The 22,410-nt window shown below is 37.1% G+C and overlaps 1 protein-coding gene and 1 long non-coding RNA gene across 2 annotated transcripts; both read left to right on the top strand.

Annotated features, from left to right (window-relative positions):
• Window positions 1-2,123: 2,123 nt before the first annotated feature.
• Window positions 2,124-3,808, top strand: LOC130459850 (uncharacterized). The gene is made up of 3 exons (XR_008919537.1): window positions 2,124-2,162; window positions 2,750-2,857; window positions 3,729-3,808. It is a non-coding gene; the product is annotated as an uncharacterized lncRNA (long non-coding RNA).
• Window positions 3,809-3,842: 34 nt separating this feature from the next.
• On the top strand, window positions 3,843-6,795 carry LOC130459740 (protein DETOXIFICATION 45, chloroplastic-like). Its single transcript, XM_056827263.1, has 3 exons — window positions 3,843-4,046; window positions 4,252-4,415; window positions 6,544-6,795. The coding sequence occupies exons 1-3, from the start codon at window positions 3,965-3,967 to the stop codon at window positions 6,652-6,654; spliced, it is 357 nt and encodes a 118-aa protein (XP_056683241.1). The 5' UTR covers window positions 3,843-3,964; the 3' UTR covers window positions 6,655-6,795.
• Window positions 6,796-22,410: the final 15,615 nt, after the last annotated feature.

Here is a 22,410-nt window from a genome sequence, read left to right as displayed (position 1 = left end):
CAAATCAACTCTACATCCCCAATTACTCCCAAAGAATCACCCCTAATCCCTAACAATTGGACTACTCACTACACATTGAGCTAAGGAATGAAACTAAGAAATTGAACATAGTGATGGAATTGAAAATGAAATTGAAGATTAAACTAGCAATTGAATTTGAAATGATGAGAATCAAAGGAAATAACAATCAAAAAGGAAATCACAAAATTCAGAAATCAAAGCAATTAAGAATGAAAAAGAAGAAGTAGAAGAGAATGAGAGGAAGAGAAATTACTATTAAGCTTCAAGAATTCTACATTAATTTTTCAAATTGAAATCTACAAATCAAGAGTTCTTAACTTTCTCTCTCTAAGAATTGAAACTGAAATTGAAAGCTTCTCAAAACTAACTCTCTCTAAAACTAACTTCTAAAATAATACAACGAAAAACTATTTATATGCTTCCAAAAATAGAAGTTTAAATTCGTAAAAAGAGTCATCCCGCGTCTTCGTGCGGGCGCACAGGGGTCTATGCGGGCGCACAGAGAAGTGTGTGCGTCCACATAGAACGACGATTCAGAGGCTTCACACTGTGCGGGCGCACAAAATTCTTGTGCGAGCGCATAAAACAATTTCAGCAATTCCCTTGCAAAACACTTGTGTGGTCGCACAAAACCTTTGTGTGGGCGCATGAAGGTGTTAGGTTATGATACATATGATATTACATAAATCATGCGGAAACAACCATTAACCCAGGATTACATATTATTTACACATAATCATATAGCATAATTTAGATGCATACTCTTTGTTGCGTGCCCTCCCTAGCTGCGCCCGAACCGAGCAAGAACAAGTCTTTAGGACTCCAAGTGTCGTCCCTCCGTAGATAGTCCACAGCACGTCCGGATCCGCCTTAAGATTGACCAACTAGAATCGCCCTTAAGGTACTAGAATTTTCGGCACTTTTGAGCAAGATGTGTGGCTGAATTTTTCTCTCAAAAACTCACTTTGAATACTTTTTAAACTCGTTATAAATTGTGAACCCAGGCCACATATTTATAGGGTTATGGAAAGGGAATTGGAATCCTATTCAGATACAAATTAATTAAACCTAGAATCCTACAAGAACTCTAATTTAATTAATTTATCAAATAGAATTAGGAATTTAATCATTAACCGAACTCTGCACGTTTTAGGAAACGTGCACGAACACAAACACTTACGCACACACACACGGAAGCCTCGATGGGCCGCCCATGCGTGCGTGCGAGCAGCAGCCCACGCAGCGAGGCCTGCGCGAGCCACAAGCCCACGCAAGCACCCGCGCGCGCTGCGCGCGCTGTGCGCGCTGCCACGGCCTGCTGGGCCTGTCCTTGCGCTAGGCCTGGCGTGGCTGTTTGTGTGGCGCGCTTGGCTTGCTGGGCGATGGCCTGGCTTCGTGCTGGGCCCTCGTCCGGCAGGCCTCGTCCGATGCTTATTCGTACGATACGCTTCCGATTAAATTTCCGATTCCGGAATTCATTTCCGATACGAACAATCACTAGTAGAAAAAACCCCTGTTGCAACCCCCTTGTTGCAGCGTACATGTGTTAATACGCTTCAACAACCAGTCGGTCAACGCGGGTCAAACCCTTTAAAGGGTTATTGCAGCGTACAATTTAATTGTTCCCTGCAAAAAAGTTTGTTGCAGCGTACATTTTAAAAGCCCGCTGCAATAGCTCGTTTTTGTTGCAGCGTACTTGTTAAAGCCCCCTGCAATAACCCGGGTAAAAAAAATTTCGCTGCAATATTCGTTGAAACTAATTCAAAACAAATTAAGCATCTCTCACTCTCAATTCCCTTCTTCTCCCTTAACTTTCCCTGCGTCATCCCCTCAAAAAAAACCCTTTCTCTTCGTCGGTGGTTCTAGCCTCCTCGCCAGAGGCCACCTATTAGCTTGCTCGGCCGTTTTGATTCTGCCTATCATTCTGCCTTTTGATTTCGATTCCAATTTCACAACTAGGTTTTGGTATTGTAGATGTCGAGTTGCAATTTCTAATCAATTGGAATTGCGGAACTTGATTTTGGTGGATTCATACATTTAATTTTTTTTGTTTGTTTGAGTCCTATTCTTGATGTGCGGAAAAGGAAGGCGGTTCAATTGAGCAAAGATGTCGACTCCAAACGTCGCCAAATTAACAATGGGTAAAATTTTCTCTTAAGCACCTTAATTTATGCACAATTTCAGTTTTCTTTGTTGTTGTTGTTGTTGCTGCGAATTTGAACATCATTAACTGGGTTTTTCCATTAAGTAATGATAAAGTGTGAGCTACTGTATAATTGAGTTGGTTATGCTTGTGAATTTGTTTGTTTTGATTGAATTTAAAGCCTTTTATGTGGGGGGGATTGGCAAAGGAACCATGGGTCAGCTTTTAATTGGGGATTCAGTTCATAGATTCGATTGTATGGTTTGGTTAATAGAGGATCTCATTTTCATGTGTTATTTTTCCTATGCTAAGAAACTCCTGAGCAAAGATAATTACATGTTGCAACCAGTTACTGTGTAGAAAAGCAAGGAATTCTGGAAATCAAATATATACAAAAATTTTGTAATTGGTTCCATTAGATAGTTGGATTTCATTGTTCTGCATTCTAATGCCAATCTTTTCCTCCATTTATGTGATATTTTTGTTTATTTGGTAGTCTGTGTATCATGAATGTAATCATTGTTTATTATAAGACGACTAGTAATTTGATTTCTTCCACAAGTATATTTGGTGTGGTCTTATTAGATGTGGGATTGGATAATGAAACATGAGCCGGTGGTTTCAAGAAAGAAAGTTGCTCGCGTCCTATTTTCCGTCAACCTCTTCGCCGCGGCTACCTGTCCCCTCTTTTAGGTTTGCTCGATTCGTTTACCTGATTTTTGTTTTAAGAATTAGGGTTTTTCAATTCGTTTTTAGGGTTCTTTGCGTTTGTTCAATTCTTTTTTAGGGTTTGTTCAATTCGTTTCTTCAATTCATTTTTTCAATTCGTTTTTAGGGTTCAATTCGTTTGTTCAATTCGTTTTTAGGGTTTGTTCAATTTGTTTTTACGGTTTGTTTAATTTGTTTGTTCAATTCGTTTGTCCAGTCACTATAGCTAGGCCTAACATGGTAGGAGTATGTGAGAGACACTGACAAAATAAATCAATGTAACAATGCAACTATTTTCTATGCGCATCCTCTGCTAGATTTTCCTGTATATAGACTTAGTGAGGTAGTGTACAGTTGTTGTCACTGACTCATTGGTTTGGCTTAACTTCCCTTGCTTTATTCCAAATCATGTTTTGATGACGAGTTCTGGTCTTCCCGTTATGATTATATTTTGGCCTTCATCTCTGTTCCACATTACAAGCTTTTTGCTTAAAAGACATCCTAATTTTAAAGTGTAACAATTTTTTTCATGAAAGTACTATTCTTAGAGGTCGTACCCAGTTATTCTCATAAAGTTGTGAGATCTCGGTAGAGTCCAAGAAGTCAATGATCTCTTTGCAGCTACCATTTTTCCATATGATATGTAAGGTCGGTTATTAGTTTGTTGTAGTGTAGATTCCGGGTGATAATCATTATGGCTTGTGAGTATAATTTTTAGGTCAGCATAGCTTCTTCATCCCTGAAAATAAATCATTCGTGATAGCCTCAATCTCAAAATAGTATAATCCCCCCCCCCATTTGTATATATGTTTTAAGTTTTTAACAGAAGATTGATTAGTTAATTCGGCTTTGGTAGGCTGTCGTTCATAGAGCTAAGAACTCAAAATATTCAGCTGATGAGGATATGGAGGAGACAGATGTTAAAGATCCAAATTTTTAAAGCAATCTCTGGAGTCTGCTACTTCTCAGATTAGCCAGCTAGCTCTTTCTAATAGTCCTACTGGTAAATCTTCACTGAATTCTATTGTGGGATCAGATACGGCCAATGCAGGTGTAGATATTGACTTTTTGACTTTTTATGTCTGTACATTGATGATTTGGTTTCTTAGCAAGAGAGTAATATTATTACCTCCAAAATTTGGAGATCTGAAGTTTGGGGTCTATTTAAAATCTGGTGAGTGTCAGAGAAATGTTTATGGTTATTTTCTGTTTTTGATTCTTTATCCAACACATTGATTTTAATAACCTTCTACTTAATAATCACCATTACAAACTTCTTAAATTAGTCTGCTTAAGTGGCCATTGTTTGTACCTACTTAAAGTGTTACTCGTACATGTTTGGATTGCCGTCTGTTTCCTTATGTTTACCTTTTTTCCAGGTGGATTTCTGATTGGAAGAACTGTGGCTGTTTTGATAACTATGACGATTGGGACCTCGATGGCTGCTCGTCAAGGTCCTCTAGCTATGGCTGCTCATCAAATCTGTATGCAAGTGTGGTTGGCTGTCTCTCTTTTAACTGATGGATTGGCCGCATCTGGTCAGGTATGAGCTTTCATCTAACTAGGAGGTTCGATATCCAGGCTATAGGTTTTTCAGGCATCTAGACTACCTCTATTCTACAGTGCTTGTCCATTATGATTTATGATTATCACAAAAGTTGAAGATTGTGAATAATGTGTGGGTTTTAACCAAATAGGAAAAGCTTCTTGGATTAATAAGCATTTGTTGTTGTCCAAAGATCCTGATTTGTGAACAATAAACCAAATAGGAAAAGCTACATATTTTCTCAGAGTATTACACTTATTACATGTTTAATATGAATAGTTTTAACTTTCTAACACTCATTCCAATCTACTTATGCAAATTTAAGGCTTGTTTGGTCGTTATAGGTCATATTAGGCTAAAATGAGGCTTTTTTGCTCCCAAATATGAAATAAAGAACCTTAGGACTCATTTTAAACATATTAAATGTTTTATATGATTAGTTTTAACTTTACAAGACTTAATCCAATCTATTTATGCACATTCATGACTTCTTTGGCCGTTATAGGTCATATTTAGGCTAAAATGACATTTTCGCTCCCAACTTTGATCTAACGAACTTAAAAACTAATTTCAAACTTATTACATGATTCATATGATTATTTTTAACTTTTCAAGACTCAATCCTATCTATTATGCACATTTGAGACTTGTTTGGTCGTTATAGGTCCCAACTATGAACCAAAGAACCTAAGGACTCATTTTAAACTTACTAAATGTTTTATATGCTTATTTTTAACTTTCTAGGACTCATTCCAATCCATTTATGCACATTTAAGGCTCATTGTGTCGTTATGGGTCATATTTAGGCTAAAATGACATTTTCGCTCCCAACTTTGAACTTAAGAACCTAATGACTCATTTTAAACTTATTATATGATAGATATGCTTAGTTTTAAGTTTCTAAGACTTATTCTAATCTACTTATACCCATTTAATGCTTGTTTGATCGTTATAGGTCATATTTAGGATAAAATAAGGCATTTTCGATCCCAACTTTAAAATAAAGAACCTAAGGACTTATTTTAAAATTATTACATGTTTAATATGCTTAGTTTTAAGTTTCTAAGACTTATTCTAACTACTTATACACATTTAAGGCTTGTTTGGTCGTTATAGGACATATTTAGGCTAAAATGACATTTTCGCTCCCAACTATGAACCAAAGAACCTAAGGACTCATTTTAAACTTACTAAATGTTTTATATGCTTATTTTTAACTTTCTAGGACTCATTCCAATCCATTTATGCACATTTAAGGCTCATTGTGTCGTTTTAGGTCATATTTAGGCTAAAATGACATTTTCGCTCCCAACTTTGAACTTAAGAACCTAAGGACTCATTTTTAAATTATTATATGATTAATAAGCTTAGTTTTGAGTTTCTAGGACTTATTCTAATCTACTTATACCCATTTAATGCTTGTTTGATCGTTCTAGGTCATATCTAGGCTAAAATAAGGCATTTTCGCTCCCAACTTTAAAATAAAGAACCTAAGGACTCATTTAAAACTTATTACATGTTTAATATGCATAATTTTAACGATCTAAGACTCGTTCCAATCTATTTATGCACCTATAGGCTCATTGGGTCGTTATAGGTCATATTTAGGCTAAAATGAGCATTTTCTCTCCCAAATTTGAAATAAAGAACCTAAGGACTCATTTTAAACCTTTTAAATGATTAATATACTTAGCTTTAAGTTTCCAAGACTCGTTCCAATCTATTTATGCACATTTAAGGTTCATTGGGTCGTTATAGGTCTTATTTAGGCTGGATTGACATTTTCGCTCCCAACTTTGAACTAAAGAATCTAATGACTCATTTTAAACTTTTTACATGTTTAATATGCATAGTTTTAACTTTCTAAGACTCATTCCAATCTATTTACGCACATTTAAGGCTCATTCGGTCGTTATAGGTTTTATTTAGGCTAAAATGACATTTTCGCTCCCAAATTTGAGCTACATAACCTAAGAATTCATTTTATACCTTTTACATGATTAATATGCTTAGCTTTAAGTTTCCAAGACTATTAGGACATTGTTATTAGTTGCTTGAATGTTAAAGTGTGATATTTAATTTGAATTTAATCTAATGCTTAGTTGAAATTTCTGTTTTTGTAAAGGTCTACACTCCGAGGAATGCGCCTATACTAGTGAGGAAATTGATGTGGTTCGTGAGCAACGGGCTAAGTGTTTTACCCGCAAGTATTTACTATTGGCTTGAGCGCGCTTGATCGAGGTGGTTTAGTTGTTATAGAACAATCGTTTCCATTAAAATGTATGCGTACATTGAAATTGGAACGTATATTTGAATGTAGTACGTGCACTTTGGTTTTGGGATATATATATATATGTATACAAAACACCAGTTATTATTTTTTATATTTGTTCTACAGGTTGCGATATTTTATTTATTGTTGTTGACAGGTTCCTATATTTGGTGCAAGACACCCTAGCTATAGATAAATAAAACTAAAATTTTCCCGCCAAAAGCACAGCTTTGTTGCAGGGGGCATATACTTGTACGCTGCAACAAGTGTGTAAAATTAGGCAAAATTCAAGATTTGTTGCAGCGTACAAAATGATGTACGCTGCAACAGACTGGTTTGTTGCAGCGGGCTTTTATTTGTACGCTGCAACAAACTAGTTTGTTGCAGCGTACAAATAAAAGCCCGCTGCAACAAACCAGTCTGTTGCAGCGTACATCATTTTGTACGCTGCAACAAGTCTTGAATTTTGCCTAATTTTACACACTTGTTGCAGCGTACATGCAAATGTACGCTGCAAAAAAGTACTTTTCGCAGCGTACATTGTACGCTGCAACAAGTCAATACTTGTTGCAGGCCCCCCAGTTGCAGCATACGATGTACGCTGCAACAGGGGTCTAAAAGCCCGCTGCAACAAGGGTTTTTTCTACTAGTGAATATTTAACATTTCCGATTCCGGAATTAATTTCCGTTTCGAACAAATATTTAATATTTCCGTTTCCGGAATTATTTTCCGATTCTGGTAATATTTCCGATTCTGACAATATTTCCGTTTCCGGCAATATTTCCGATTCTGGTAATATTTCCATTTCCGATAATATTTTCCGATACGTACCATGTTTCCGTTTCCGGCAACATCTACGACTTGGATAATATTTATATTTTCGATACGATCCATATTTCCGTTTCCGGCAATATCATCGTTTCCGGAGTATTCATTTCTTGCCTGTGACGATCTCAGCTCCCACTGAAACCAAGATCCGTCGATTCCGAATATCCATAGATAGAGTATTTAATGCCATTAAATACTTGATCCGTTTACGTACTATTTGTGTGACCCTACGGGTTCAGTCAAGAGTAAGTTGTGGATTAATATCATTAATTCCACTTGAACTGAAGCGGCCTCTAGCTAGGCATTCAGCTCACTTGATCTCACTGAATTATTAACTTGTTAATTAATACTGAACCGCATTTATTAGACTTATCATAGAATGCATACTTGGACCAAGGGCATTATTTCCTTCAGTCTCCCACTTGTCCTTAGGGACAAGTGTGCATTTCCTAATTCCTTTGTCGCTCGATGCTTGCTCTTGAACATAAGGTAAGAGTTGTCATCCTTATTATGTCCAGAGGTGTTCCTCGGTTTCAGAGTTCAACTGATCAAATAAACAGATAATCATAGCCTATGATTCACCCGAGCACGGCCATGCATTTCACAGTTTCTAGCTCTCCGAGTGGCCTTGTACAACTTTTAAGCATCTCATCCCGATTTATGGGAGGACAATCCCAATCTTGCGATCTTGAGATTAGACTTCGTTTGATAGGTGATTACCTGAGAGTTGCCTTTATAGCCTCCTTTTACGGTGCGACGGTTGGTCAACGTCAAAGCAACCAGTTCTCAAACAAGTAATCTCAAATCACTCAGGTATTGAGGATTTAGTGTCTAATAATTTAATGAAATTTACTTATGACAGATTTTCATCTCTTACAGTAAAGTTTCATAGGTCTTGTCCGATACTAGTCTTCCCAAAGTAAGTATCTATGCAAATGATTATGACATTGCCATGTCCACATAGTTCAAGAAACAGAACTACTAGTCATCTTGCATTCTAATCGTCTAACGTTTTCTATGCGTCCAATTTTATAGAAAACTCCGACTAGGGACCATTTTCAACCTTTGACATTCAAGTTCACTTGATAGACATTTCTTAGTCACAGGACTGGTCTTGACAGTCTATCTTGAATATATCGTCAAATTGAAGGGACTCATCATTTAATAAACCACAAATTAAATGGAAAAATGAATTCTTTTCATTAATTGTGAATGATTAACCAATAATGTTTTACAAAGATTTAAACTCTAAAACTTTAAAACATTAAACAGAGACATCAAAGCCATTCTCCAATATGCTTGATTCCCATAGCTGCAGTGTGCGAGTTGTGCTTCGCCTGCGGCAGAGGTTTAGTTAATGGATCTGATATGTTGTCATCAGTTCCAATTTTGCTGATCTCGACTTCTTTTCTTTCAACGAACTCTCGTAGAAGGTGAAATCTACGAAGTACATGCTTGACTCTCTGGTGGTGTCTAGGCTCTTTTGCCTGTGCAATAGCTCCGTTATTGTCACAATACAGGGCTATTGGTCCTTTAATGGAGGGGACTACACCAAGTTCACCTATGAACTTCCTTAGCCATATAGCTTCCTTTGCTGCTTCATGTGCAGCAATGTACTCCGCTTCAGTTGTAGAATCCGCAATGGTGCTTTGCTTAGCACTTTTCCAGCTTACTGCTCCTCCGTTGAGGCAGAAGACAAACCCAGACTGTGATCTGAAATCATCTTTGTCGGTTTGGAAACTTGCGTCCGTATAGCCTTTAACAATTAATTCATCATCTCCACCATAGACCAGGAAGTCATCTTTGTGCCTTTTCAGGTACTTCAGAATATTCTTGGCAGCAGTCCAATGCGCCTCTCCTGGGTCTGACTGGTATCTGCTCGTAGCACTGAGTGCGTACGCAACATCCGGGCGTGTACATATCATAGCATACATTATTGAACCAATCAATGATGCATATGGAATCCCATTCATTCGTCTACGCTCATCAAGTGTTTTTGGGCACTGAGTCTTGCTTAGAGTCATTCCATGAGACATGGGTAGGTAGCCTCGCTTGGAGTCCGCCATCTTGAACCTATCAAGCACCTTATTGATATAAGTGCTTTGACTAAGTCCAATCATCCTTTTAGATCTATCTCTGTAAATCTTGATGCCCAATATGTACTGTGCTTCTCCTAGATCCTTCATCGAAAAACATTTCCCAAGCCAAATCTTGACAGAGTTCAACATAGGAATGTCATTTCCGATAAGTAATATGTCGTCGACATATAATACTAGGAAAGCAATTTTGCTCCCACTGACCTTCTTGTATACACAAGATTCGTCTGCGTTCTTGATGAAACCAAAGTCACTGACTGCTTCATCAAAACGTATATTCCAGCTCCTGGATGCCTGCTTCAATCCGTAGATTGACTTCTTTAGCTTGCATACCTTTTTAGCATTCTTTGGATCCTCAAAACCTTCAGGCTGTGTCATAAACACAGTTTCTGTTAAAACGCCGTTTAAGAAAGCAGTTTTGACATCCATCTGCCATATTTCGTAATCGTAATATGCAGCGATTGCTAACATTATCCGAATAGACTTTAGCATTGCAACTGGTGAAAAGGTTTCATCGTAATCCACACCGTGGACTTGCCTGTAACCTTTTGCAACCAATCTAGCTTTGAAAACTTCAAGTTTCCCATCCTTGTCCTTTTTCAGTTTGAAAACCCATTTGCTTCCAATGGCTTGATAGCCATCTGGCAAATCGACCAAATCCCATACTTGGTTTTCAGACATGGAGTCTAATTCAGATTGCATGGCTTCTTGCCATTGCTTGGAGCTAGGGCTCGTCATAGCTTGTTTGTAAGTCGTAGGTTCATCACTTTCAAGTAATAGAACGTCATAGCTCTCGTTCGTCAAAATACCTAAGTACCTTTCCGGTTGAGATCTATATCTTTGCGATCTACGCGGGGTAACATTTCTAGATTGACCATGATTCTCACCAGATTCTTCTAAAGATCTCTGAGTTTCATCCTGAATGTCATCTTGAGCATTCTCTAGAGTTTGTTGTTCGACTCGAATTTCTTCGAGGTCTACTTTTCTCCCACTTGTCATTTTGGAAATGTGATCCTTCTCCAAAAAGACACCATCTCGAGCAACAAACACTTTGTTCTCAGATGTATTGTAGAAGTAATACCCCTTTGTTTCCTTTGGATAGCCCACAAGGATACATTTGTCAGATTTTGGATGAAGTTTGTCTGAAATTAATCGTTTGACGTATACTTCACATCCCCAAATCTTAAGAAAAGACACATTTGGAGGCTTTCCAAACCATAATTCGTATGGAGTCTTTTCGACAGCTTTAGACGGAGCTCTATTTATAGTGAGTGCAGCTGTATTTAGTGCATGTCCCCAAAATTCTAATGGAAGTTCGGCCTGACCCATCATTGACCTGACCATGTCTAGCAAGGTTCTGTTCCTCCGTTCCGACACACCGTTCCATTGTGGTGTTCCAGGAGGAGTCAACTCTGATAGAATTCCACATTCTTTCAGATGGTCATCAAATTCATAGCTCAGATATTCACCGCCTCTATCAGACCGCAGTGCCTTAATCTTCTTGCCTAATTGATTCTCTACTTCACTCTGAAATTCCTTGAATTTGTCAAAGGATTCAGACTTATGCTTCATTAGGTAGACATAACCATACCTACTGAAGTCATCAGTGAAAGTGATAAAGTAGCTGAAACCACCTCTAGCATTTGTACTCATTGGTCCACATACATCTGTATGGATTAAACCCAATAGTTCATTTGCTCTTTCTCCAACTTTAGAGAAAGGTTTCTTTGTCATTTTGCCAAGTAAACATGATTCGCATTTACCATAATCCTCTAAGTCAAATGGTTCTAGAATTCCTTCCTTTTGAAGACTTTCTAAGCGTTTCAAGTTTATATGGCCTAATCGACAATGCCACAGATAGGTGAGATCTGAATCATTCTTTTTGGCCTTTTTGGTATTTATGTTATATACTTGTTTGTCGTGATCTAATAAATAAAGTCCATTGACTAATCTAGCAGATCCATAAAACATCTCTTTAAAATAAAACGAACAACTATTGTCTTTTATTAAAAAGGAAAATCCCTTAGCATCTAAGCAAGAAACTGAAATGATGTTTTTAGTAAGACTTGGAACATGGAAACATTCTTCCAGTTCCAAAACTAGCCCGGAGGGCAACGACAAATAGTAAGTTCCTACAGCTAATGCAGCAATCCGTGCTCCATTTCCCACTCGTAGGTCGACTTCACCCTTGCTTAACTTTCTACTTCTTCTTAGTCCCTGTGGATTGGAACATAAGTGTGAGCCACAACCTGTATCTAATACCCAAGAAGTTGAATTAGCAAGTATACAGTCTATAACGAAAATACCTGAAGATGGAACGACTGTTCCGTTCTTCTGATCTTCCTTTAGCTTTGGACATTCTCTTTTGTAATGGCCTATTCCATCACAATAAAGACAGCTTGATGTGGACTTGTCCTGCTTTGATTTAGCATTGCCCTTGGACTTTCCACCTTTCTTGAATGGTCTCTTTCTAGCCTTGAGTAAATCTTTGGCTTCACAGTCCAGTACTATTTCAGCCTTTCTGACAAGGTGAATAAATTCTGCAACTGTTTCTTCTCTTGGTTCACTTAGGTATAGTTGCTTGAAGCGACCAAACCCACTGTGTAGTGAATTGAGCAAGACAGAGACTGCCATCCTTTCGCTTATTGGTGTTCCTAGTAGACTTAGGCGATCAAAATATGAACACATAAGATCCACATGGAACCTCAGTGGGACGCCTACCCTCTGTTTAGTGCGAAGGAGCTGAACATGTGTTTCTTGGACCTCCATCCTATAACACCTGTTGGGAGAACTAACCTTTAGACCAGACATTGATTCAATCAACTCATGGACGTTCAGGTCCCTGTCCTCCGTACTTCCACGACAGATATCCCTCAGATTCTTGATGAGCGTAAAAGGTTCATAGGCTACAAACCTTTTAGCCCAATCATCAGGGATATTGTTCAGCATGAGACTCATAACCTTTTTGAGATCCGCATCCCAGGCGTAAAATCTCTCAGGGGTCATGTCTCTGGCATAGTAGCTTGGCATGGGATGTGACAGTACATACTCAAGTCCATTGAGTTTGACTATTTCAACTAGCTTAGCTTCCCATTCAAGAAAATTTGTCAGGTTCAGCTTGACCATAAGCTCAGAACCCATGATGATGTTTTGATTGTTGTTTGCCATATTAAAACTACAATTGAAAAGAATAAACAAATAAATAACCATTCACAGTTTCTCTTAATAAACTTAAATTCTAGCATACATGCATAATTCAATGTTTATTAAGCATTTTATTCAAATTATGTGTTCCGGCAGGTGTGAATAAAATGATTCCAAGATCCTAAAATCATTGAAGAACTAAGCACAGTTTGTCGACTTAATCCTAGAACATCTTAGGTAAGCAAAAGCCTTTTGCTAATAGTCTAGAAACTATTCTTGGTTGATAGGTACGTCTAAGAACTTATTAGGTAAACCTATCGAATTTTCCATGACATAAAAGGACTCCTTGAAGGAAATATTGCCCTTGGTCCAAGTATGCATTCTATGTTAAGTCTAATAAATGCGGTTCAGTATTAATTAACAAGTTAATAATTCAGTGAGATCAAGTGAGCTGAATGCCTAGCTAGAGGCCGCTTCAGTTCAAGTGGAATTAATGATATTAATCCACAGCTTACTCTTGACTGAACCCGTAGGGTCACACAAATAGTACGTAAACGGATCAAATATTTAATAGCATTAAATACTCCATCTATGAATATTCGGAACCGACGGATCTTGGTTTCAGTGGGAGCTAAGATCGTCACAGGCAAGGAATGAATACTCCGGAAACGATGATATTGCCGGAAACGGAAATATGGATCGTATCGGAAATATAAATATTATCCAAGTCGTAGATGTTGCCGGAAACGGAAACATGGTACGTGTCGGAAAATATTATCGGAAATGGAAATATTGCCAGAATCGGAAATATTGCCGGAAACGGAAATATTGTCAGAATCGGAAATATTACCGGAATCGGAAAATAATTCCGGAAACGGAAATATTAAATATTTGTTCGAAACGGAAATTAATTCCGGAATCGGAAATATTAAATATTGTTCGTATCGGAAATAAATTCCGGAATCGGAAAATTTAATCGGAAGCGCATCGTACGAATAAGCATCGGACGAGGCCTGCCGGACGAGGCCCAGCACGAAGCCAGGCCATCGCCCAGCAAGCCAAGCGCGCCGCACAAACAGCAACGCCAGGCCCAGCGCAAGGCCAGGCCCAGCAGGCTGCGCGCAGCGCGCAGCGCGCACAGCGCGCACAGCACGCGCAGCGCGCAGCGCGCGCAGCGCGCACAGCGCGCACAGCACGCGCAGCGCGCAGCGCGCGCGGGCGCTGAGTGGGCTGCTGCTCGCGCGCACGCATGGGGCCCATCGTGGCTGCCGTGCGTGTGTGTGCAAGTGTTTGTGTTCGTGCACGTTTCCTAAAACATGCAGAGTTCGGTTAATGATTAAATTCCTAATTCTATTTGATAAATTAATTAAATTAGAGTTCTTGTAGGATTCTAGGTTTAATTAATTTGTATCTGAATAGGATTTCGATTCCCTTTCCATACCGCTATAAATATGAGGCTAGGGCTCACAATTTATAACACAAGTTTAAAAGTATTCAAAGTGAGTTTTTGAAGAAAAATTCAGTCACACATTTGCCTATAAAGTGCCGAAAATAATAGTACCTTAAGGGCGATTCTAGTTGGTCAATCTTAAGGCGGATCCGGACGTGCTGTGGACTATCTACGGAGGGACGACACTTGGAGTCCTAAAGACTTGTTCTTGTTCGGTTCGGGCGCAGCTAGGGAAGGCACGCAACAAAGAGTATGCATCTAATCTATGCTAAATGATTATGTGTAAATAATATGTTTTCCTGGGTTTATGGTTTTTTCCGCATGATTTATGAATTGTCATATGTATCATAACCTAACAGTGGTATCACGAGCCCCTTATTATTTTCATAATCTAAATTGCATGAACATGGTTAAATATTACAAATTTGCAAGAATTAAAAGGGGTGATTAATTTTCGTAATTGTTAATTAATTGCAAATTGCGTTTATTTAATTATACGTACGCAGTTTTTCGGCAGTTTCTTCGTTACTCATCCGAATTGAGTGATTTTTGTGTCAATTCCGCATGTAAAAGGAATTCTAAAATTTTGACAAACCCAGAATTCTCAAATTCGAAGCCTAACTATGACTTTTCGAAGGTTTTAGTTTTTCGAATGCAAAATTTCGTAAATTTAAGATGTTAAATTAAATATTTGCGATTCTTGTTGATAAATCTTGAATTTTTGATTGACCTACTGCATATGTTTAACAAGTTTGAATGCCTAGTCTTGTTAATTATGCAATCTAATTATTAATTATGATTAATTTGTTGAAAATTAGAATAATTTAGAATTAATTTGATTTTCATAATTAATTGTAATTTAATTAGAAACCTATGATTAAAAACCACCATAAAAATTGTAAATTTACGATAAAATTTTAAATTTTTATGACCTAGACTTGAATCCATAACAATCGGAAATCAATTGGATAATAAATTTTCGATTTTTCGCCCTAAAATTATGAAATTAATATTATTTATTAATTTGTCATTAATTTTAAATATAAATTTTAAATTTTTTATGCGATTCGTTCATATAACTTGCATGCACGAAGCAATGGACGCTTCGTGTTACCCTTAAGGGGTGTTGTATAATGCGGGCATGCGACGACGAGCAAGGGAGCTCGTCGCCCGTGCGGCACGAATGCAATGAGCAAGGGCGTAGTGCACGAGCACAAGGCAGCAGCCCTGCCTTGTGTCGTGTGCCACGAGCAATGGACGAATGGGCATGGGCGAAGGGCGAGCCAAGGCAGTCGCGTGTGGGCAGCAAGCGAGCTGCGCCACAACGCGCGCTGCCTCGCACAAGAGCGCGCAGCCTCGCGCGCAGCGAGCGCAAGCTCGCGTGCCACGAGCGCTGCGCCTAGCATTGCTCGCGCGCACATCGAGCGATGTCGCCCGCACAGCGAGCGATGTCGCCCGCCCAGCGAGCGATGTCGCGCGCCCAGCGAGCGAAGGCTCGCGCGCCCAGCGAGCGATGTCGCGCGCCCAGCGAGCGATGTCGCGCGCGCACTGCGAGCGATAGCCCGCGTGCGATGAGCGCTGGCGCGCGCAGCGAGCACCAATGCGTGCGGAGGCTTGCGATAGGGATGCAGCAGCTATGCGACGAGCGCATGGGCTGCGCGCACATGGCGAGCAATGGCTGTGTGCGTGCGGCCCATGGGCGTGCAACGCGTAGGGTGTTTGCGTTACGATTAGATCGTTTTGAATGTTTAATTTGAAAATTTCAGTTCACGTAATTTTAATTAATTTTAAAATTAATAATTTAAATTATTTTCTTGGATTTTAATTTTGAATATTGTAATTATAATAAATGTTATTTATTCTAATTATTTTACTAAAATTAAAATCATGAATTAATTTAAATACGACTGAAATTAAATTAAACTTTTGGATTCAATTATAAATTGATATGAGCTTTAAATTTTAATTAAATTTGTATGTTTCCGGTTGGACTAGAAATACATTTTTATGTTTAAAATTAGTAAAGCATATAAATTTATTGGTTTAAGTGGGAGCGCTTTTTAGTCATAAACTCTTGATTAGGTCTACAAATCCTTAAGGTTAAAACAACTTGATTAGAATTAATAAGGACTGAATAATTGGTAGATTATTGGTGCCCTTGATTAATTGCTGCAAATGTTTACGTGATGCATAATGTGTTTTACTAACCAGCTATGTGGGCCATTCATGATAATGAATGGGTGAATGGTATATATTGTATATGTACTGTTTTGCAGGTTATGAAGTGACTAGCATGGCCCAAATAGGATAGAAAATATGGTCTGCGTACCATTAATTTGAATGTAATTGGTCTAAAGTACCAAAGTTATTTTTCAATTCAAATATGGTCTGCGTACCATCAAATAGTTGTAATTAGTTATAGCTTATCCTATTTGAAGAAAATGGTGCCTCCCACGGAGATTTTCAAGACGGACTTTGAAGTTAAAGCTTCAAGATGAAGTCGGGCCATACTAGATCACATTTATCTTATGCATGCTTTAAGTTATTTATTGCTTTAAATATGTCTTAATTATGCATAAGATTGTGGCTTGATTATGTTGCATGATTAAGGATTTTAGTTCACTTAAAATCTAACCAACATAGTAAGAGCCTTAAGTTCCAAACTTAAAAATTGAGTTAAAAGGTGCCATGCCAAAATATACACTTGCTTGGATATCCTTTACATCAATCTAGTAATAGTTTTCGCTCAGCGAGGTGTTACTTATTGGTCCTAAAGGGGCAAGGTACACAAATAATTGTGAGTACATGTTAGTTTTGGTGAAACTCAACGATATAAGTAAGGAGTCCTTTTATGTCGTGGCAAAATCGATAGGTTTTCCTAATAAGTTCTTAGACGTACCTATCAACCAAGAGTAGTTTCTAGACTATTAGCAAAAGGCTTTTGCTTACCTAAAATGTTTTAGAATTGAGTCGACAAACTTTGCTTAATTCTTCAATGGTTTTAGGGTCTTGGAATCATTTTATTCACACCTGCCGGAACAATAAAATCGAATAAAATGCTAATAACTTGTTTGAATTGCATGGTTGCTTTAATTTCAAGTTATTATTCATGATAAATGTTTAGACTTTGCATGCTTCAATGTATGTTTTAATTATTGTTTATAATTAAATATCTTGCACTGCAATAAATCCTTTTAGAAAGGTAACAGTAAATTTCCTCGATTGGTAGTGAATCCAAGAACGATTCACGAAAATGAGAGAAAGTGAGCAATTTAAAGTGTACGTTTCTTATAGCGACTTTTATGGTTGTTTTCGAATATCAAAATCGAATGGCAAACCAATTGGTGCTTGTGAATTCAAAATACAATGTAGTTTTGAGATCGTAAAGCATTGAGTTTAAACGCTCAGCCTTACCAATGGTTAACAACCTAATATCTTTGTCCATTTAATTCTCGAATGAGTCTAGTCCCTAGACATTCGAATAGATCGATGCTTAGAGAACTTTAGAAGCTTCTGGTAAGATCATCTAGTTGAAAAAAATATTCAACATAAATTAAAATGGTAAAGAACCTTGTTGGTGACATTGGACATGTCTAACAAAGTATAAAAGTCAACACTAAAGAATTCAATTCTTAAGACTATAAGAAAGGGTACAAGAAATAGGAAAACGAGGAACAAATGAAAGGAATTTACGATTCCGTTTCTACCTATAAGTTTATGTTTAAAGAGAAGTGACCTAGCAATCAAACTTCCTTGGTATCATATACCGCTTGAGGTTCTTACTTCGGTAATAACTCAAACAATGGAAGCTAGGATACACTAATGACCTACAAGTGGGAAATGAAGCATGGCAATGCTACATTAGTTGTAGGGTCATCTAGTTTGTTTTAAGTCCTTTCAAAGGCTGGAACTTAATGGCTATTTTGTTCCATAATCAACATACCTAAATTTCTGTTTTCAAACACAGAAAGACTCACATTCAAAAACAAAGACAATGTTTGTTTGTTTATTTGAATGAAATGGTCAATTACAGGTTGAGTCAATATGCTTGATTAAAACAAACAACTCTTTAAAGAACTTTACTAGGTTCAAATCAACCCCTTGATTTGAGTTCCACTAATCTTTGGCATTGTTGCTTAGACCATATCAACAAATTAACATTCAAAAGCTCTATTTTGATGGACTTTTGAAAGTTCATTGATTTCTAGATCAATTTAAGACGACTAGTCTTACTTGTTGAAAGTAACAAAAGATATGAACTATTGTTAGAACGCCTAGACAATAGAGTTCAAAGCTAAAGAAAGGTTTTATGACTTTATTATTTCACACAGATTTGAGTGAATATAGGTTTATTTACTCAATGTGATATAAGTTTGAATCTGTTTGGCTAGTTCAAAGATTCAGAAGTATAAATCCCACTTGGTAAGAAATCATAAAGATCTAGGTTAGATCATGTTGATGATTACTTGAGACCAAATATGATCATCAATGATTGTGTGTTCACAATCTAGGTCCATAAGATATGGCATATCTACGTTGGAATGATCGAAGTCAATTAGTACTTGATTCGATCAATGATGAATCATAAAGACTTTTCCTATAATTTCTAAAACAAAATGCTCAACTACCACCAAACTAAACCAAATTCGTCAAAGCTATTGAAAAGTAATTTCAGAATATCTTTTCATAATATATCTAAAGAGTTCCTAAACTCAGTGGGAGCTTAGTGTTTGTTATTCAACAAACTAAGGCCCAAGTATAGATATATGTTTCATTGTGATTTATTCAAATGAGACACAAGGGTATTGTTTCTACCACGAATTTTTGAGAACATAATGTTTGTTTGCTCGAAATAATGTCCTTTTGGAGATTCGTTTCCAAAATGACAAGTGGGAGAAAATAGACCTCGAAAGTTTTCGAGGCGAACAACAAACATAAACGGACATTCCGGAGGCTTTTCGAAGTGCTTCAGAAAATCCGAACTTATTATTTAAGACTTTAGAAGTGGCTTTAAAGAATAAGACATCTCTTAGAAGACTTTACAAGTGCTTCAAGGAGAACAGAATATTCAAAGGACTTTAAGTGGCTATTGATATTCTAATGTTTGATGTTCTATACCCAAGTAGGCATAGAATTCAAGTCACTGAAACTATGAGATTCTTCTATTAGATAGTAAAGAAACATAGAGATCAGGTCAATGAAACTATGAGATTCTTCTATTAAATAGTGAAGAAACCTACAACTTGCAGTCAAACTATTATCATGTAGATTAATGAGTTTGTGACTTGTAAGAAAGCTATGACGAAACCTAGATTCCCTAAAATGGTTAGAGGCCATATATAGACTCAAATGTTTTAAATGGTTAGAGGCCATAAAACATACTCAATGTTTTGATGACAAAATTGAAATTTTGTTGATTTGCAAGAATGGGTTCACACCTATTGGTTGCAAGTTTGTTTTAAGGATAAAAACCATCAAACATGGAATTGTGTTCACACACAAAGCTAGATTAGTTGCTAAAGGTTACAAGCAAATTCATGGTGTAAATTGTGTTGAAACCTCATGCATAATCGTAATGCTCAAGTCTATAATTCAAGCAATGATTGCATATTGGTACATATAGCAATTGGATGACAAAACGTATTCCTCAATCAAATGTTGGAATAAACTATGTACATGGTATGTCATAGGATTTGTGGATCCAAATAAATGCTTGAAAGAGAAAGCTAGCTTATAAAATCTAAGTACAGATTTAAGCAAGCAATTGGGAGTTGGAACTGTATTTTAGTGAAGCTAATAAGTATTTTAGTTTCATAAAATGTACATGATTCTTATAGATGTATAAGAAGTTTAGTGGGAGTACATAAAAACTTATTTGGTCCTATGTGTATCACACACATATCTCTCTATTGTGAAATAACATTCAAATGCTAATGACTTAGATTTGAAATTATTCATCAATGATGGACCATGGCGAAACTTAGTACATATTGGGTATTAAGATCTATTTACAAAGATCTTATAATATTGTTTTAGATTAAGTAATGGCATTTACTAAATCAAACACGAAAGTCTCCATTGGAGATATTCGACCCATGTGAATAAATCTAAGTAAAGAATGTTTGAACTATGTATAAGCATTTACTAAGTTAAACATCAATGAGTCTAAATGAGATTCTTAACCTATATTATATGTCAAAGAATTTAGCTGGATTCAGTATCTACTAAAATTGAATGAGCTAAAGTTACATGAATAGAATTCAATTGGGAATTATTCTGCAAAAGAATTTATCATGTATGATATAATATGAGGATCGCCAAAAACGTATCGTATGACTTTAGGCATGACGAACATATACCAATCTCTATTGATCTAAGTGAAGATCAACTAGATTGAGACCAAGAATACTTATGGTACTTAAAAAGGTACATAGGAATAGTTCTTGATTCAAGGAAATAAAGATACGCTAAATATTGATGCTACACGCATAAACACTGGCAAAGGATCAAGCAAGACCCTTTGGAGTTAACCATTGATAAGGACGAGCTATAGAGCATCGTGTTTTGAAATGGCAACATGGATTGGAGACCATGAGTTGTTGCGTGGGAAATTAAAATATTAATTTCTATGTTCTAAGATATAGTTGGAGAGTCTTCCACATATCTATGAACTGCTTGGATAGGTAAATCCAAACAAAGCATCACTAGCAACCTATGCAGTTGAAGTAAAAGTAATTATTGCCTAAGAAGCAATAAAACAGGGTTGTTTAAAGTTCTTCACTGAACTTGGGTAGATCACCTATCTGCTGGCTTGATGGTTCTTCATTGAAAAATGCGTGGAACCACTCTTGAAGCAAGAAAAACGTCTGCTAACTTAATGGTTCTTCATTGCAAAATGCGTAGAACCACTAATGTAGTAAGAAAGACTAGATCACATAATAAACAAACTCGAAAAGATCTTATCATCATATCTCGAAGAACATTCGATGAAAAGGATATTAAGATTGGCAAAGCATGATAACTAAACCTATGCAACAAGTGAGAAGCAACACTTACATTGTAGCACTGGAAATCAAGCATAGCTTTGAAATTCCATGAACTGTTTTAGAAGATGGGTTTGAGGCCCATGGTTGTAAAACATTGGGGTTGAACATTTATCATATATGAAATGTATTTTCATATTCCATTTAATCTTGGTTTAGTATTAAATGATGAGTCCCTTCAAATTTGACGATATATTCAAGATAGACTGTCAGGACCAGTCCTGTGACTAAGAAATGTCTATCAAGTGAACTTGAATGTCAAAGGTTGAAAATGGTCCCTAATCGGAGTTTTCTATAAAATTGGACGCATAGAAAACGTTAGACGATTAGAATGCAAGATGACTAGTAGTTCTGTTTCTTGAACTATGTGGACATGGCAATGTCATAATCATTTGCATAGATACTTACTTTGGGAAGACTAGTATCGGACAAGACCTATGAAACTTTACTGTAAGAGATGAAAATCTGTCATGAGTAAATTTAATTAAATTATTAGACACTAAATCCACAATACCTGAGTGATTTGAGATTACTTGTTTGAGAACTGGTTGCTTTGACGTTGACCAACCGTCGCACCGTAAAAGGAGGCTATAAAGGCAACGCTCAGGTAATCACCTATCAAACGAAGTCTAATCTCAAGATCGCAAGATTGGGATTGTCCTCCCATAAATCGGGATGAGATGCTTAAAAGTTGTACAAGGCCACTCGGAGAGCTAGAAACTGTGAAATGCATGGCCGTGCTCGGATGAATCTGAAGGAAATAATGCCCTTGGTCCAAGTATGCATTCTATGTTAAGTCTAATAAATGCGGTTCAGTATTAATTAACAAGTTAATAATTCAGTGAGATCAAGTGAGCTGAATGCCTAGCTAGAGGCCGCTTCAGTTCAAGTGGAATTAATGATATTAATCCACAGCTTACTCTTGACTGAACCCGTAGGGTCACACAAATAGTACGTAAACGGATCAAGTATTTAATGGCATTAAATACTCCATCTATGAATATTCGGAACCGACGGATCTTGGTTTCAGTGGGAGCTAAGATCGTCACAGGCAAGAAATGAATACTCCGGAAAGGATGATATTGCCGGAAACGGAAATATGGATCGTATCGGAAATATAAATATTATCCAAGTCGTAGATGTTGCCTGAAACGGAAA

Source organism: Spinacia oleracea, chromosome 4, assembly GCF_020520425.1.
Source record: "Spinacia oleracea cultivar Varoflay chromosome 4, BTI_SOV_V1, whole genome shotgun sequence".
Lineage (NCBI taxonomy): Eukaryota > Viridiplantae > Streptophyta > Magnoliopsida > Caryophyllales > Amaranthaceae > Spinacia > Spinacia oleracea.
This window is presented reverse-complemented; position numbering and strand designations above follow the sequence as displayed.

Bases quoted from the DNA above. Each gene is read 5' to 3' on its own strand.
- LOC130459740 (XM_056827263.1), top strand. From the start codon at position 3,965: ATGATTTGGTTTCTTAGCAAGAGAGTAATATTATTACCTCCAAAATTT. The intron at 4,047-4,251 runs GTGAGTGTCAGA...CCTTTTTTCCAG, and splicing joins TGGGGTCTATTTAAAATCTG to GTGGATTTCTGATTGGAAGA. The intron at 4,416-6,543 runs GTATGAGCTTTC...GTTTTTGTAAAG, and splicing joins GATTGGCCGCATCTGGTCAG to GTCTACACTCCGAGGAATGC.